Below are 18,449 nucleotides of genomic sequence, written 5' to 3'. Positions count from 1 at the left end.
GATGTAACAGTCTCATTAGGCCTATGCCCTATAAGTCAGACAGTTATTAACATATATCCACTTCAGGGGCTGTGGGTGTTTTTGTCTAGTACTTAAACAACAAGTTGGCATACAGTTAGTATAACTTCACACCAGCACAATTATTACAGATAAATGTGCAAAATGTCAGCCTTCCAAAGCACAGTGCCATTGTCAAAGAGCAATACTGAGATTTCAAAGTGGTAAACGATGCATAATATACCGGTTTTTTTGCAACATGAATAGGCCTACTGTGTATTTTATTCATGTTGAATTTAGGCCTATTAGTAAATGTCGTATTTATAGCCTACTGCAATGTATTATTCTGTTCTACACTATCTAAACAATTTTTTTGACAGCTGTCATGTTTATTTCATCTCGTTCAACGCTCTTGAAATGGTCTCCTCCTATCCAAAAAGTATTTTGAGTATTAAGTATTAAAACGGACAAACTCAACCATACTTCAAATGTAAAGGTGCCCTATTTCCGCGCAATAGCGTACCTGTGCTCAGGAGCCTGCGACCGAACGCACTCCCTCCCTCCCTTCCCCTCTACTCTCCCTCTCTCGTCCCCGCCACCCCTTCAGAGTTTGTATTGCACTCGTTACAGTAGGAGGGTTCATGTGCACAGAATGACGTCGCACTGCAAGTCTGTCTGTCTGACTCCTTCGCTGTTTTTATCAGTCATTCTATCGAAGGGCTAGAAAATCATAAACCTGCGGAATTATGGTCCGAATGTGAGAATATCTGATGCGTCCGACCTATATGTCGCTCTCGACTGGTGTGTCAAAGCAGCGTCTTGATGTTGAGGATTACGAGTGATATAGGCTACGCAGCTCAGCAGAGTTCTAGCCTACTGTTCTGTGCGTTGAGCTGTCAGAACTGAAACTAGTGGATGTATGGCAAGAGAAAATGCAGAATAGCTGAAGTGGGGGATATTGTAAAGAAGAAGAAATAAGGTACAGGCTTGGTTTCGTGTCTTTATTCTCTCTTCTGGATTATTGCCGCCCAGCAACACAGCCAGTTGACAAATCTGAATGTCGTAATTAAGGTAAGAGCGCAGAATGATATAGCTCGAGGTAGGTAAAATACGTGTGGTTATTATAATACTTAGATTAAAATGTCAACTCCCTATACGAAATGTAAATCACTTTAATTGTCACCTGAATTCTCCCCCGGAAATCTTTAACTTTGAACTATATCCAGGGGGACCGCTCGGACTGGTTGTGACCTACAGTATAGGCTATAAAATCAATTAAAGGCTGCTCTCTTTCTCTCTAAACAAACAAAATAGCCTAATAATAATAATAATAATAATAATATGACTTATTTGCGCCCAGCAGGCTATTGGACGCATTTATTTATTATGGAATTTAAACTCAAAATCAGTTGTTTATGTCTTTTCAAAGATCAGTTAATAACAATTTGAACTTTGTCTCCAGCGAAATTTCCATTAGATAATCATTCTTTACAATAAGAAATAATGGATAAGAGTACGGCTTGCTCTGCTATCATTGCAGAACTGTGATGTCTGAAATGACCTGCATTCTAACTATTAATGCACTTTTGAAATAGTTTTGCACACTCTTCGATCAGTTGCCATCAATGTCAAAACTGTGATGTGCATTTTGGTAGATCAGATTGCCCCCAAAAATATTGCATAGCCGTCGTGTCGTTACAACCTGGCATGTAGCCTACCTGTTTTTGTAGTTTGTGCGTCAACAACTATCCTATCTCATAAGCTTTGTCATTTATTATAGCCTAACCCGTAATTAGGTCACCTCAATCAAAATATCAGTGTTTTTCTTTAGTCCTTCTCTTTGACAGTAGGCTAAAACATAAATTTACCAGGGCATAAGTTTAGGAACAACAACATTACATTACGCATAATATAAAGGGCTAAATGTGATAGCATGGGTCAATATTGCGCATTGAATTATTCTCGAAAGTTGTTATATGTTTTCCAGAAGACGCTCAAAGATAGATACCATTTTCAAGTTATGTCGCAGCTACGTTGTGTCTGAAAAAACAATAGGGGATTGACAGAGTAGTCGGACCAATCCGTGAATGGCGTGATGAATGTTTATGTGACGCTGTGTCTGTCTCTATCCAATGGAAGTGCCCAAGAGGAGGAAATGAACACTATAAAACTACGTCATGTATTTTTTTTTAAATCAAACTGTACTGACTTGGCGATTTAATATTACAGTTAGTGCAATTAATCCTGAAAACCAGAAGTTATCATGTCATACATCTAAAGAAATGCATTATAAAAAGAAACGTGTTATGTATGATAAGGTGTGATGGGGAATTGAGTCATAGAACTATTATTACTCAGACATGACAACACACAATCTATAATAATAATTTAATAATCGTCCCCCCCTCCCCCCCATGAGACATTCTCAGGTCTCCAAACATGATTTAGGCAGTCCCAAATGACACCCTATTCCCCCATAAGGCTCTGGTCAAAAGTAGTGCACTTTAAAGGGAATAGGGTGCCATTTGGGACACCATGCCTTAGACAAAGTTCCCCTATATAACCATTTCAGGGATTCTTAGTTTAAAAACCAAAGCAAATAAACAGTTAACTAAGTGAGGAGGAATGTCTAAATGATTTTCGAGAAATGAATATGACTTGATTGACAGAGAAAATGCTTGCTGATTTAAAAGGATACTTAACTTGGATACTGTAGATGTTTGGCCAAATTTTCCCGCTATAAAACACACTTAAGTCAATCTTAATGAAATCACCATCCATTAAATAAATACTTTACACTGTTCATGATTTAATAAATATTTGTGTTAAATTACAGTTTTTATATTCAGTAGTATGCTCTCAGCTTCGGCAATGTGAGATTCCAGCGGCTTTTGCATGCTATGTGAATAATGCATAAAAAATACCCTACCACTTTGAATTCATATTTAAACAGCATTCATCATATTAATGTATTCCTTCAACCTGCAGGTAAATCAATGACCCAGCGATGGAGACCAAAAGATACCCAAGTTTCTTCGAAGGATCCACGGACACAGAGAAGAACAGATGGTCCCATGTCCCCAGCAGTGCCATGGACTACTGCTGCAGCGGAGCCGAGGAGGCCGACAGCCTGAACCTGAACAGCAACAGTGATGTCCTGATGGACATAGTCAATGTCAGCTGCTCCCCCAGCAGCAACACAGCCGACAGCAAGGAGAGTAACAATAACAACGAGGAGAAGAAGAAGCCAGAGCAGCAGCCTACTCTCAAACTGACCCAGAACCAACACCAGCCTTTTGTTCTCCCCCTCTTTAACAGTTCCGTCCATGGGAGGAAGCCAGAGATGATGGATTCCAAGGAGCTGTCCAAAACTGTGGCTGAGTCCATGGGCTTGTATATGAACGCGGCCAGGGAGGCCACAGACTTTGGCGGCTTCGGCCAACAGGGGGGCCATTGTAGTCCGGGGAAGATGTACCCAGCGGGAGTTTGCGGGCGCCCCTGTCTCGAGGACAGCCAGTGCGCTGCATCCGCGGGGAGCCCCAAGTTGAAGTCCCCTTCTACGGGGTTCCCGAAGCAGCCTAGCTCCACCCCAGGGGATTGCTGCTCATCTGGAACCCCAGCAGGGTCAGCTGTCTTGGGCTTGTCTCTGTCCTGCAGCCCCCAGACGCCCAGCTCCATCTCCAGTCCCGGGGGCAGCAACAACCTAGTTTCGTCCACCACCAGCCCCACCTGCTTTGGGGGGCCGTTCGCCTGTTCGACCATCAGTAACCTCGTCAACCAGCATAACGCTGCCGGACCAGCTCTGGCCCACAACCACGTCCACAGGAGGAACTCGGCCACCTGCAGCCCGGCAGGCTCCAGCACGGTGGGGTCGCCTCCGCTCACCAGCCCCCTCAATGTGATGCGCTCGCCCATCTCCAGCCCCCAGAGCATGAGCAGCGTGCGCTCCCCACCGTCATGCAGCACCTCTACCAACATGAGGTCATCGTCTGTCTCCAGCCCCACTGGCAGCACCAACAACATGAGGGCTTCATCATCTATCTCCAGTCCGACCACCGGGGGCCCCATGGCAATGTCCTCGAGCCCCAGGAACTCCTCTGGCGGTGGGGGTGGGTTTGCTGTGTCCAGCCCTGTTAGTGAACTGGGCCTGGTCCAGAATGACTCCAACAGTCCCGAGGGACGAAGAGACCAGCAGGATTTCAAGGAGTTTGAGTTCCCCAAGGTGGAGAGCGTGGATGGGGAGATGTTCAACGTAGGCCTGGACCACATGGGTATGGTGAAGTTCATCAAGAATGAACCCGACACGGACTATAGGAGCATGTGTCTGGGTAACGGTAGCAACAACACAAAGTGTAACCAGGCCACCGGCTGCCCCGGCAATGGCTCACCTTTCATCACACAGATAAAGAGTGAGCCAAACAAAGATGGCGGCGGATGCATGAATCCTCAGTGCTACACTGAGCAGCAGCAGCAACACTCTATGGGTCTCTTCCAGTCAGGTCCGTCCGAGATCACCTACTTGTCTCTGAGGGACAACATTGACGAATACAGTCTCTCTGGGATCTTGGGACCTCCGGGCACGGAGATGAATGGCAGTTACGAAACCGGCGTGTTCCCCCACAACCTTCTGTCTAAAGTTAAACAAGAGAACAACGATGGCAGCTACTACCAAGAGAACAACAACAACGTTGTGCCCACCTCGGCCATTGTGGGTGTTAATTCAGGCGGACACTCGTTTCACTACCAGATCGGAGCGCAGGGGACAATGTCTTTCTCACGGCACGACCCAAGGGATCATGGGACGAACCCCTTGTTGAATCTAATTTCGCCTGTTACCGCATTAATGGAGTCGTGGAAATCTCGGCCCGGCATGTCGCAGGGTCCAAGAGGAGAAGGCTATCCAGGTCACGGCTGCATGCCAGACAGCATGTCAAGGTAAGAAAGAAATTGATGTATGAACAAAAACAAACAGCATTGTGGGTACTCTAGTGCTGCTGCACAACTCCAGCACAGTAAGAGCGGCTGGCTGGCTCAGAAATGTTTGTTACTTACAAAATAGAAAAGTTTAAAGAGAAAACAAACTGCATTGTGGGTACTATAGTGCTGCTGCACAACTCCAGTACAGTAAGAGTGCTGGCTCAGAAACTGTTATGTTACTTTAGACTTGTTATAAGACGTGATGGATTGTCCACAGCATCTGCACAAAGCACACCCAGTGGTATAATCCAAGGGCTCTCATGTGCAGAGAGATGCTCCCTGCTATGTAGCTTTTGGGTGGAACTGAGTCTGTTTACTAAAGTGTGACAGGATGAATGAAGGGGACAGTGTGTCTGACTTAAAGACCATGTTGCTCAGGACCGAGGGGTTAAAGAAGGGCGTTTGCTCCGAGTCGGGGACTACCAAAATACTAATAACAACAAGGCTTGGGAAAGGGAAAAGCAGCGGGATGTTGGCTTGGCTGGGAGAACAGGAACTAAGGGATGAGGTCCAGCATGGGATAGCAACATCGCAACATACACTGCTGCCCTAGCCCTATTCTCTACTGTACCTAACAGAGGCTAAAGTTTGCTCTCTTATCAGAGCTATGTGTATGGACAAAAACAACATTTATTGTACTGTTATTGAGAGGTCCTGAAGGGACCTTGTGTATTGCAAATATATTTTTACGAGCCTGGGCTGGCCATTATGTGGCGACGTCATAAATTATTATGAATGATTGATCACATGCTTTTGTTGCCAGATGTAGGAAACAAACAGTTGCCTTGCAGGGCAGAGCCCCGGCCATCAAACAAAAACAAACATGCAGAAAAACGGTTTGTTTTGCACAGGGAAATATGGCAACGTATAACTTTGACACCGTTGTTGTCCGGACAGTTTATCTGATGTCCCAGTTGAGTGTGAAGCCAAATACAGCATTATGATATTAAGATCCAGGGTGAAAAAAACAAAAGTATCACAGCTATGAAACCAACCAGGAAATTGGAGAAAAAAATTCCAACTTTGTTGCAATTTCAGTATGAGAAGGAGTTACATAAGGAATTTCTTCCTTGCAGAAGGAGTTTGTTTATTTGTTTACAGTTAATTTAAAGATATGAAGATATGATTATGGCTCTGGTATTTGGAGAGTTAGGGATTTGTTTTGCGTGTGATATATTTCTTCATTTTTTCATTTCACAGAGGGGGATGTATATTAATGGTGGTATAAAATCTGAGCTGATCACCGAAGTCGTAAACGTATGCACGACATGGCACACTGTAAATGCCCTGCTTATTATTGCATTTTTACCAGCTCGAGTCAGTGCAGGAAGCACTAAACAAAGCTGCAAACGGTATCCTCTCCTGACTTACAAAACCTTGATAGTCAGATGTTTCCCTAAGAGAAATACATGTGATTATTTGTGGCAATGGGGCCTGGCTTGGTATGTTTGTGTTTGTTGGTTTTCCCCAGAGACAAGCAGAGAAGATTAGGCCCACTAGGAACTAGGCTAGCACAATGGGTCAATGTGTTCCAATTTGGTTGCAACCAATGATTTATATATACACTAGTTGACTGATAGGGGGCGCTGTGTTGAAACCACCGTGCCTCCATCTTAGCACTCCCTATTTTGGAAGCTTTAGAAGTGCATTTATTAATGTCTACATTAATTTTGCCACATGTATTATATTACAGACACATTAATGCATAATCTTAAATTATATTATGTGAGCTAAACATAAAAATAAAAAATGAAAAAATATATAGTATATTTTCCTTTGGTATATATTTTTTTGCTTACTAATGTTACTTTCCCCACTATAGCAAAATATACTTCAATACATGTAATTTTGTCCTTAAAACATTTAATTGAAATACTGTGGAATTCCATTCATTCCTATGGAGGACTGCTCCTACTGGGGGGGAAGTGCCAATATGGCTGACCGGTGACTTCAAAGCCTCTCAATGGCCAATACATAGCATCAGCAATCCAGGGTTTATATACATCATTGGTCGTAACTAATGATTTCTCTCTCTCCCCAACCACTTTATTTGAACGCACTCACAAACAGATCTACAACAATTATCCAGTCTCACTCAAAATAGCACCAATAGCACCATCAGGCTGGTTAATAATGGGGCAATGATCATGTCAGCCTTTGTCCTGAGGCTGTTATGTTGGTCCAGGAGGTCAGTCCCTGTCCCATTGACCTCCTATCGATAGACCATGCTACAATTCATCCAGTTCTTCTGGCTGTCTGATCAGGGCTATTCTTGTCATACTTGGCTATGGAATGGTCAGTCCACTTTTGGCATTCAGGATGTACAGTAGAGTATGTGACAGGGGGTTAGGGCATGTATTCAAAAAGTGTTTTTAGAGTAGGAGTGCTGATCTAGGGTCAGGTTATAAAATGTTCATAAAATGTTATTCATTATGAACTAAAAGTCATAACTGATCCTAGATCGGCACTTCTAATCTAAAGACTCTTTGTGAATATGGGCCCAGAGACTTAGTTGAGATCAGGTGGGAATGAGTTAGATTTACATGCCATTCTGTCAGTTACATTTCTATGGTTATATGCAAACTCATGTCATTTACTTTAACAACCCCCCCCAAAAACTATTTTCTACTGCCCTTTATGACCTAAATACTTGACTCTGCTTGTGTAACCCTCTTTCAAGATATCTGGCCTGGTTTGACCCCCCCACTGATTTGAATAACGCTGGCTCATGATTAACAGAAATCAATTTCTCTTTCAACAGTGAGAATGATTATCCCTAGGGTATGAGCAGCAAATGAACTCAATGGTTTTTCCTAAACGTTTGGCCCGCCCCTGGCTTCATTGTGTTTTAAATCAATACTGGACACAGAGGAATAGCCGGATGTTTGATTGGCAGAGAGGGAGCTGATGTCTATGTGCAGTGGAGTGACTATATGTGTGTTTGTCTTTAAACACGTGTATTGGTGTGTGTGTGTGTGTGTGTGTGTGTGTGTGTGTGTGTGTGTGTGTGTGTGTGTGTGTGTGTGTGTGTGTGTGTGTGTGTGTGTGTGTGTGTGTGTGTGTGTGTGCGTGTGCGTGTACCAGCTGCGCCTGCCTACAGTATCTGTGGGTTTCTGTGGGATAACAAGGCATGCAGTTCCTGCCAAATGATCTGGCCGTTACCTTGGAGACAACCTGTCTCTTCCCCTATGGTGGGATCCAGAGCTTCAAGTGATGTTGACGGGATCACTGCCAACCTAGGCCTAATGAGATACAGCTTAGCCCCCTAATGTCAGCAGGATGACAGTCAGAGGTGGGGCCTGGCCTGGCCGTATGGCAGAGACCCAGATACAGACACAGCTCTGGAACTGCCCCTCTCTATAAAACGATACACTTAGCTCATCACAGGAGAGGTTCAATCAAACATGCACTGGGGAAGACTAGCCAGAGTCCTGCTGCTCTCAGAGAAACAACACTTCATTCCAACTACACATAGCTCATCACAAGAGGAGAGGTTCAATCAAAACTGCATTGCAGAAGACCCATATGCCTGTTGTTAAGAAATATTGCTTTATTTAGTTTTATTCCTGTGCTGAGATTGCTTGTTTTTATGTGATTAATCAACGTTTTTTGGACTCAGTTTTACTCAGTAAACAATGTATATGGTACCTATTAATTACATTTTATTAGGGTGTTTACAATCGTTCCAAGTAGCCAAGCGTTGCCGCAGTGTGAGTTGGATTGACTTCTTGCCAGGATCACATAACCCCAAAAAGTCCAATTGCAGGAATTCTATGGTCCAGTTCAGCACTGGATGAGTTAGTATTGTGCCCAGGCCAGTATTTCATCAGGAGAAAGTTACATAACCATTAAAAACCAGCAAGAAACTGGAACTTCCTTTGATCAACTGAAGCCTTGGATGGCAGGGAGGGAGGGAGGGCGGGAGAGAAGGAGGGAAAGAGAAAGAAAGATTGAAACAGAGAGACAGAGAGTGAGAGAAGGAGAGAAAATCGAGAGAGAGAGAGAGAGAGAGAGAAAATCGAGAGACTGCTAGGTCGAAGTAGAGAGAGAAATCCCTGTGCAGTTAGTATTTTTTTCAGGCTTCACTTTGGTTTCCTCTGTAAATGGGGTAATGTTTTTAATTAAAAATGACTGTTCGTCGGAGGAGTCTGGATTACTCAGAGCGAAAGCGTTTTAACTTTAATTCACAAGAGCAAAAAAGAGAGAGAGAGAGAAAAAGAATCTCCTTAGCCCAGAATTATTTTCCGTCAGAGCCCGGTTTGCTTCAGTGCTTTGGGTGAAACAGGTGGCCAGCTGTATGCAGTGCAGAGATTGACATTTTGAACGCAGAGGATTTCCCCTGCTGTATTTAAATAAGATTATATTTGACTGTATGTTTGTAGGGAATCCGATAGAAGTATTTACGGTTTAAAGCTTGTAGGGGACCCTATAGACCCATGTACAATACAGTACTACTTCAAAGTCTATGTAAAGATTAAAATCTTATTTTCAGTCTAGTTTCCTTACCTCCTCAATTGAGATATACACAGCCATGATCAAATGATAAATTATCTGAACAAAATATATTATTATAAAATTATCTAGTTTTGGGTGCTGGATTATTTGTGTGCTCATTCCCTAAATCTCTTGTCACCCTATTTAGAGAGTGCCCTGTTAAGCATTGACTGGGACTATGCTACAGTGTGTTGACATTTCTAGAGTTTTGTTTAAAACGCTTGAGACACCATCCTAAATGACGAGCTACTTACAGGATAAATGCTGTCAAGCACCATTAAGTCATGGAAATGATGTTAGTCAGGGACCAAATTAAGATATAAACTTAAAGCCCCAGTACACTTGTAGGTACCTAGTAGGTGGCTTGGTCTAAATCAGTACCACAAACATGCAAATACAAAAAGAAAACATATTTCTCTATCATCCTCCCACTAAATGTTATGCTTATAGATGAAAGAGAGTATTGATTTAAAGTTACGCCGACGTTTCTTTTTTGCACATACTACATCTAGTCATTGTACCTCTATGGCACCAGCCTGGAGAAGAGGAGTAGAATCGAGTCAGGCGGAGGAGAGGAAGTGCCGGTTAAAAAGGAAAAGAGAACGCTTTGCCTCTGGACCTGGGCCAAGTCCCAATGTTCTACTGGCAGGATGAAAGGGCAGACTCCTGAGAGAACGATAATAGCCCTTTAATTGTATGTTCTTCTACTAAATTAATGAGTGGCATTGATTTGATTAATTCAGACGCGGCTGGATACTAATATCTAATTAAATCCACGTCCTCGTGGTGTGGCTCGGTACGGCTGGCCCCGGTGCATTGTGGGTTGTGAGGGACGTTAGTTGCTCGTTTGGGATGTGAATGTGAGACAGGGGTGTTGGGGGTCATGTCCAAGGTGTCTTTACCTGCCCTGGCAAGGAAGATGTTCCTTGAGGAGGCAGAGACATTGAAGCCTGCGTCGTTGCTAATTCCACGTGGTCACATGAGAACTACTGTATGTCGGGTCCTCACCTTTGTGTTTGTGTGTGAGTGTGTGACTTACACACACACTATTTTATGTTGAGTGCGGTATAATGCTGGATATAAGAGGACTTAATAAACGACAGAGCTAACAGATGGGAAGTTAGTCATAGACTGGAGGTAACACAGGGGTGATATAAAAAAAACACCAGTCATTATTATCACTACAAGGGTTATGAGAGAAATGTGCTCAAAAATAATTACTTGAAGCTATGGACTAAAAATAAAATAATTATTACAGTTGTCTTATGAAATAAATGTTGTATTATTACATTCAAAGACGGCCTTAGTTAGAAACACTGAACATGATTCTCTTCATAAAAAGATGAGAGGAGAAAGGAAGGATATGACCTAATTAATTGATACTCATACAGCGGTAACTACTAGTTTCCTACCTCCCTGTCTTTCTCTGTTGCTGCGTCTCCCCTCTCTCTCACTCTCTGACTGTACATTCCTCTCTCCCTTCCCCCCTTTTCTCTCTCGTTCACTCTCTGACAGTACCTCCCTCCCTCCCTCCCACCCTCCCTCCTTTCCCCTCTCTCTCTTACTGTACCTCCCTCCCTCCCTCCCTGTACCTTCCTTCCTCCCTCCCTCCTTTCCCCTCTCTCCCTCTCTCTCTCTGACTGTACCTTTCTCCTTCTCCTTCTCCCTCCCTGCTGGGATCAGAATGCCTGTCCTCATTTCAACCTCTTCTTGAAACAGGGTTTGATGAAACTTGCCCAAATTTCCAGGGTGGGCCGTACTGTAGGCAGTAGGCACAGTGTGTGTGTGTGTGTGTGTGTGTGTGTGTGTGTGTGTGTGTGTGTGTGTGTGTGTGTGTGTGTGTGTGTGTGTGTGTGTGTGTGTTCAAACTTTATTACCTATCGCTGACATACAGAGGCTTGTCCCTGTCCGTCATTGAGCTCTTTTACATACTGTATGAAGAGAATGTAACTGTATACTTCTACCACTACAACACAAAGCATGAGATTATTGTGACAACTGCCCTGGTTTCTATCAATAAAAGCTGTGTGAAAAGGATGAGAATAGTGTCAGGCCTAGTTGCTGAAAGAGTTATCAAGACACTGAGGCTCATATCATTTATATAGACGACTGTTTATGAGCTTCCACAATGCCCCTTTAAGTTTGTTCTTCATTGTTGGTGTAGGCTACGATTCATAACAGCAGAATTCGATTGTACGATGTTGATATTACGGTAACTTAATTGTGTCCAGATGGATTTTAAGGTAGCAAATGTTTGATTTCTATCGGTTTTATGGACAAGGACATAATTCACATTTATCTGAGCTATAAAAAGCAATGTGATCCATACTACATGTTAGTTGAGTTTTCTTTGAGTGAGATCCATACTACATTTAGTTTAGTTCTTTGAGTGAGATCCATACTACATTTAGTTTAGTTCTTTGAGTGAGATCCATACTACATTTAGTTTAGTTCTTTGAGTGAGATCCATACTACATTTTTAGTTTAGTTCTTTGAGTGAGATCCATACTACATTTAGTTTAGTTCTTTGAGTGAGATCCATACTACATTTAGTTTAGTTCTTTGAGTGAGATCCATACTACATTTAGTTTAGTTCTTTGAGTGAGATCCATACTACATTTTAGTTTAGTTCTTTGAGTGAGATCCATACTACATTTAGTTTAGTTCTTTGAGTGAGATCCATACTACATTTTAGTTTAGTTCTTTGAGTGAGATCCATACTACATTTAGTTTAGTTCTTTGAGTGAGATCCATAGCACATTTTAGTTTAGTTTTCTGAGTGGATTCCCCTCCTCTCCTTCTCAGCGCATCATTGTCTTCCTCCCTGCATTCTGATCTGCTCTACTGACCACATAAGGGCATGGCTCAATTCATCATGCATGTTTAATTGGAGCTTGTATTCAAGTTCTGAACTGCTGTGTTTACTTAGTCTAGCTAGCAGCTAGCTCATCGCTGGACATGACGGGACTCGACTCACTGACATAGGCGGAAATGGATGTCATTAAGGAAAACACTTCCAATAAATGTTAATTATTCTGCTTCAGCAGTCCGTTAACTAGGTCAACACACACCCACGTACACATACACGCTGTTCTCTTCAGAATATGTCTAATACATCTGAAGAAATGGCTAGCACTATGGCTATGTGATGGCATCGACCTACAGTAGTAGTAGCATACTCTCACACAGAGCTTCTCTTTATATTCTAACCCGGTCTATGGGAAGCAACAACAGCTGTGTCAGTCAGTGTGCTCTGTCGGGTCTTGAGTTGCACCCATAAAAACCCACCCCATAAAATCCCTGGTAGATTGTTATGACTCAGGTTATTGGGAGTTCGGCTTTGTCACAAAAATCATGTATGTAGCGCCCTGGGGACAGGTTCTGATAATGTAGCACCCTGGGGACAGGTTCTGATAATGTAGCACCTTGGGGGCAGGCTCTGATAATGTAGCACCCTGGGGACAGGCTCTGATAATATAGCACCTTGGGGACAGGCTCTGATAATGTAGCACCCTGGGGACAGGCTCTGATAATGTAGCACCCTGGGGACAGGTTCTGATAATGTAGCACCCTGGGGACAGGCTCTGATAATATAGCACCCTGGGGACAGGCTCTGATAATGTAGCACCCTGGGGACAGGTTCTGATAATGTAGCACCTTGGGGACAGGCTCTGATAATGTAGCACCTTTGGGACAAGCTCTGATATAGTGACCCAGCCAAGGTAAAAGGAGACTTCCAGGGGTCTGATGACAGTCCATAGAAAAGACACTGTATCACATTGCACGCAGAGCTGAGGCGGACGCAATTGGGTGACCAAGACTTAAAAAGGGGTAAACTGGTTTAGCAGGAATAAAAATGGCTGCCTATTGCAGGAAAGGATGGAGGGTAGGGTTAGAGAATCATCCTGTAATTGCCAGGGCTTTTGTGTTAATGACAATGACATTGGCCCACAATGGCCCCTGTTATGTAGAACAGATCCAAAGGTATTGTGTACAGGTTGCGTGAAGGTATGTGTTGGGATGGCTCTGGCGCCCTAGAACACTTGTGTGACTTACAGGCTGTTGTATTGTTTGCAAGAACGTTTGTTTGCAAGAAAAGTTATATTTTCATACAGCAATGGTGAGAGATATTTGTTCCCATGTCTTGTTTACGAGTGTGCCTGGCTGCCATGTCCAAATAGCCTGGTGTCTTTTTAGGAGAAGACCTGGTCATAGGGCAACCTAGACCAACCTAGATTCAAAATGGCAGATCAGGATACACTGGAACCATTGTGTTCCCTGTCAATTGGCTCCGTGGACCCACAACGTTTCTCTACAGTGCATTGCCCTTGGACTGGCAACCCCCTTGCCCTGGTTTTTACTGCACTGTACCTGGCACAGGCCAGACATTCCCTGTTTACGGTCTGCTGTTATTTCGGCTGCCACCAGCCACTTGGTTTCAGCTGCTTGGTTCAGTCTAATCGGTTAGGGAGACAGGGCGGCTTTTATTTGGATTTAGCCCTGTTAAGCAGGTGGGTTTCTGTCCCGGCTTCAATAGGAGCAATGTTGTATATACAAACTTGCCCTGGGTTAGTAAGCCAGAAGGGGCTAGGGTGGTTGTGTTGTTAGTTACAGTGGCCCATACTGTGAGATTATGGTTCCAGCCACAAAAGACACCTATGAAGTTATGCTAGTTTTACTTTTGAATAGTTACTGTACATTATTCTCAACACAATACTTGCTATCTTCTTCTTTGAGTAATGTATTCATTGGCAAGGTAATTGAGAGGGTATAATAATCCTGCATGCTTCAGGTGTCCATGCATATGATTCCTCTTGTGTTACTCCTGAGTTCTAGGAGATTGACCTCATTTAGAACACAAAAAATATTTGTCTTGCAGGAGCACCGTCTTGTCTAAAAAAACGAACAGAGAAAACAAACAGTGTTTTTTCCTCTCGATGCAAATTCAAGTAATACCCGTTGCAGAGTAAATCTTACTAATGCAAATTAGCATTTAATCCGGCGCTTAAGGCATAACTGGAGCACACATCTGGAGTGATAATTTGCAGTTTTACGGTCTGAATGGATGGCTCACTCACATACTTAGAGGCTTGGGCCAGCCAGCCAGTCGGCACTTAAAACACAGGTAGTAATGCAGCTAGCTAGCTTGCTCCTTCAACCCAGCTTTAGCTAACACAATAACCCAGCTTCAGTAAACAACTGAAAACAACAACAACTAAATGTAGGCCCTCTAGATGGCTGTGGCACATTGTTTTTGTGGAATGAAACTAGCTCCTTTAGCAGAAGCGTCAGCTAACAGCTAACACTATGACACAGCTTCAGCTAACAGCTAACACTATGACACAGCTTCAGCTAACACTATGACACAGCTTCAGCTAACACTATGACACAGCTTCAGCTAACAGCTAACACTATGACACAGCTTCAGCTAACACTGTGACATAGCTTCAGCTAACACTATGACACAGCTTCAGCTAATAGCTAACACTATGGCACATATTCAATAAACAACGCCAAACAACAACTCTTGCCCCAACACTGCACTGTAGCGCATCTAGATATGGCTGTGACATGTTGTTTATGTGGTGCCCTCTCTGGTAGAGCCAGTCCACTTTTCTCCCCATTATTCAGAGGGGGAGTCTGACCTATTTATGCTCAATGCATTAGCTAGCAGTGTGCTTCAGCTTAATTTTGTATCAGCCCAGGCAACAGTTGTTATCTTTGGCCTTGGGTAGACCAGGATTGCATTCCAAATGGCACCCCTTTCTCTTTAGTGCACTAAGTTTGACCAGGGCCCAAGGGCTCTAGTCAAAAATAGCACACTACGTAGGGAATAGGGTGCCTTTTGAGATGCAGCCCAGGGCTAACAGGGCTGAGTGTCTGTCAAGCTACATCCAGGAGCGTTCATTAGGGCCTCTCTGAAAAACTAGCTGAGTAACCTGACTAAAGAGCTTGTAGACTACAAACGTTTCCATGGTAAATGACTGTGTGCCACTTTACTGGCCTTACATTTGCCATTGAAAGCCGTTTGTTTTCCCTATATCCATCCACACAGTCAAATGTACCCTGACTTCCACATACTGTAGTATCTTTGAACAAAGTAGGTTATTGTCAGTTCATTCTCTAAACTTCTCCTCTGATGTCTTTCCCAGTTTATTGACAAGGAACACGTGCAAAAGCTGCAAAAGCTTCTGCAGCCGGTTTGTTTTTGGAGGAGGAGGATGTTTTCTTGGGTTGTTTTTGACAAGTTTGAGATGCCTGGAGTTCTTTCTTCCATTCCTGTGTACTTACTTACACCCCGGCAACATGTGCACAGTAATTCTTCTATAATCGTAAGAACATCTGTTTCAAGCGCATAGACATTCAGGTACTCGGCTGACACCATTTCATCAGGCCTGCGGGATAGCTTGTTTGACAGGTCGTGTGAAAGGTGTTGATCAGACCTGTTTGAGACCAGCCCAGGGAGGGATCCAAGTCACTCACAATAGAGCCTAGAGGCGTTTCCACAATCATCAAGTTAACCAGGGGACAGAAAGAAAGAGTTTGTGGCCTACATATGGTCTTACGGTTTAACAGCCTATATCTACAATGGAATAGGTGGTGTGGTATAATGCATAGCCTTGGTTATTATTCTTGCCAGTAGAGCTTCCCACGCAATGTTAACCTGACACTCCTGAGCCACGCCCTCCCTCCGATCCTATTCATCACAACCATTACTCCAACACATCAGTCCCTGCTCACATGACAGATGCACTCCCCTAACCCTTGACCCCTGGGCCCTGAGTTATGCTAACAATGCTCTGTTAATAGGGCCCCTTTACCCTTCACATGCTCCTAAATAAATTTTACTATGGATTCTTTTGTCCATATAGATGTTTCTTTCAATGACTGTCTGAATGAGAGGAATAAAACATCAGTTTACATTACACTGAGGTGTGGGAGGTTGACTAGCCTAATCACCACAATGTCCGGTTCATAGGCTCAGTCTGGAAGTGTACGTTGTGTTTTTCCATTGCTTGTTATACTTCAGCCCACACCAGTTTCCTACTGTACATTGCTGCTACTAACAGCCCATGTTCGAGGCAGTCACTAGCAGATGCCATGGAGCGGACAAATCTATGTACAGTAAGATTCTGTTTATGTTGATGGGCTGGTGTCCTCTGTGCTTAGAACAGGGTCACGGACATTCTAGAACCAGATGTTGAAAGCCAATAAAAACTGACAAGTCATACCAGAGTGACTGTCAGTTTGTCCCTGCTGTACATGGCAAATAGAGGCTCTTTCCATCTCTGTGACTGAAGTTTGCCGACACTTCTTATAAAGTCAGAAGAGCACAGATTCAAACAAAATAATCTACTATAAAAATTGGCCAAACTACAATATAAGACTCGGAAGGCTACAGATTTGAATCTAAGCCATCTACCTAACCACAACACTATCAACGAGGGCAGTCGTGTCCTGTTTTCTCCTGGCTGTGCTATAATGTTTATTAGAATCCCATTTGTGGTTGTATTAGACATGCTCCAGTGCAGGCGTGGCATTTTCAACATCCGAACAAAGCTACATCTCATTACATCTCATTACAACTGGAAAGCTCTCGCCAGTTCGAACAACGTGACTCAAACCAGAGCATAATGGACCTATTCATATTTTATATATTTTTCCCCCCGGATTCCTACCGCAAACTCTGAACATTTTCATCTGGATCTTCGCAACTAGCTAACCGCAATCCCGGGTGACTACTGGCTAGCGTTTCCATCCCGGAGCAAGCACCAATTAGCCTGAAGCTAGCTCGGCCAGGGATCCTGTGCTACCACCGAAGCCCACTCCTGGGCTACAATATCTGGACCCCTTCTACTGCCGGTACGGGGCACGGAACCCCGCCGATCCTCTACGACTGGAATACCGACATAATCTGCCCGAGGATTCCAACAGGCCCCTCAAGCGCGACGTCCGCTGAAGGCCCATTCTGCTAACCGGCCTGCTAGCTATCTAGAGCTACTTGGAACCCTACTAATTCCACGACTGGTCTATCGACGTCACCGCACGAAGAGGCAAAAACAGACTTACCCCCATCGCGATGTCCCCCAAAGGCTAACTTGCTAGCCCCAGTCTGCTAACTGCTAGCCCCGGTCTGCCAACTGCTTGCTTGCTAACCCGGTCTGCTAACTGCTAACTTGCCAGCCCCGGTCTGCTAATTGCTAGCTTGTTTATCCCCGGCCTACTAACTGTTAGCTTGTTAGCATCAGCCTGCTAACTGTCTGAATCGCCGTGTCCCCAGTCAGCCCAACCAGTCACTGGACCCATATGTTCACTTGGCTACGCATGCCTCTCTCTAATATCAATATGCCTCGTCCATTACTGTCCTGGTTAGTGATTACTGTCTTATTTCACTGTAGAGCCTCTAGCCCTGGTCAATATGCCTTAACCAACCATGTTGTTCCACCTCCTACATATGCAAGGACATCACCTGGTTTAAACGTCTCTAGAGACTATATCTCTCTCATCATTACTCAATGCCTAGGTTTACCTCCAATGTACTCACATCCTACCTTACCTTTGTCTGTACACTATGCCTTGAATCTATGCTATCGTGCCCAGAAACCTGCTCCTTTTACTCTCTGTTCCAAACGTGCTAGACGGCCAGTTCGTATAGCCTTTAGCCGTACCCTTATCCTACTTCTCCTCTGTTCCTCTGGTGATGTGGAGGTTAATCCAGGTCCTACAGTGCCTAGCTCCACTCCCACTCCCCAGGTGCTCTCATTTGTTGACTTCTGTAACCGTAAAAGCCTTGGTTTCATGCACGTTAACATTAGAAGCCTACTCCCTAAGTTTGTTTTACTCACTGCTTTAGCACACTGCCAACCCGGATGTCTTAGCCGTGTCTGAATCCTGGCTTAGGAAAACCACCAAAAACCCTGAAATCTCCATTGCTAACTATAACATTTTCCGCCAAGATAGAACTGCCAAAGGGGGCGTTA

General features: G+C 43.9%; 1 protein-coding gene across 3 annotated transcripts in view; it reads left to right on the top strand.

Moving 5' to 3' along the window:
• The first annotated feature begins 619 nt into the window (after positions 1-619).
• Positions 620-18,449, top strand: part of LOC106610215 (mineralocorticoid receptor) — a 96,899-nt gene continuing 79,069 nt past the window's right edge. For 2 of the 3 annotated variants that reach the window (XM_045716589.1, XM_045716587.1), the window contains exons 1-2: positions 620-1,068; positions 2,986-4,932. In XM_045716589.1, coding sequence (XP_045572545.1) covers positions 3,005-4,932 — 1,928 coding nt within the window. In that variant the 5' untranslated portion in view covers positions 620-1,068; positions 2,986-3,004. The remainder of the gene's footprint in view (positions 1,069-2,985; positions 4,933-18,449) is intronic. The other variant, XM_045716588.1, reaches the window with a different exon arrangement.

The sequence above is a fragment of the Salmo salar genome, chromosome ssa04 (assembly GCF_905237065.1).
Source record: "Salmo salar chromosome ssa04, Ssal_v3.1, whole genome shotgun sequence".
Taxonomy (NCBI): Eukaryota; Metazoa; Chordata; class Actinopteri; order Salmoniformes; family Salmonidae; genus Salmo; species Salmo salar.
Note: the sequence above shows the minus strand (reverse complement) of the source record. Positions and strands in the feature narration are given on the sequence as shown.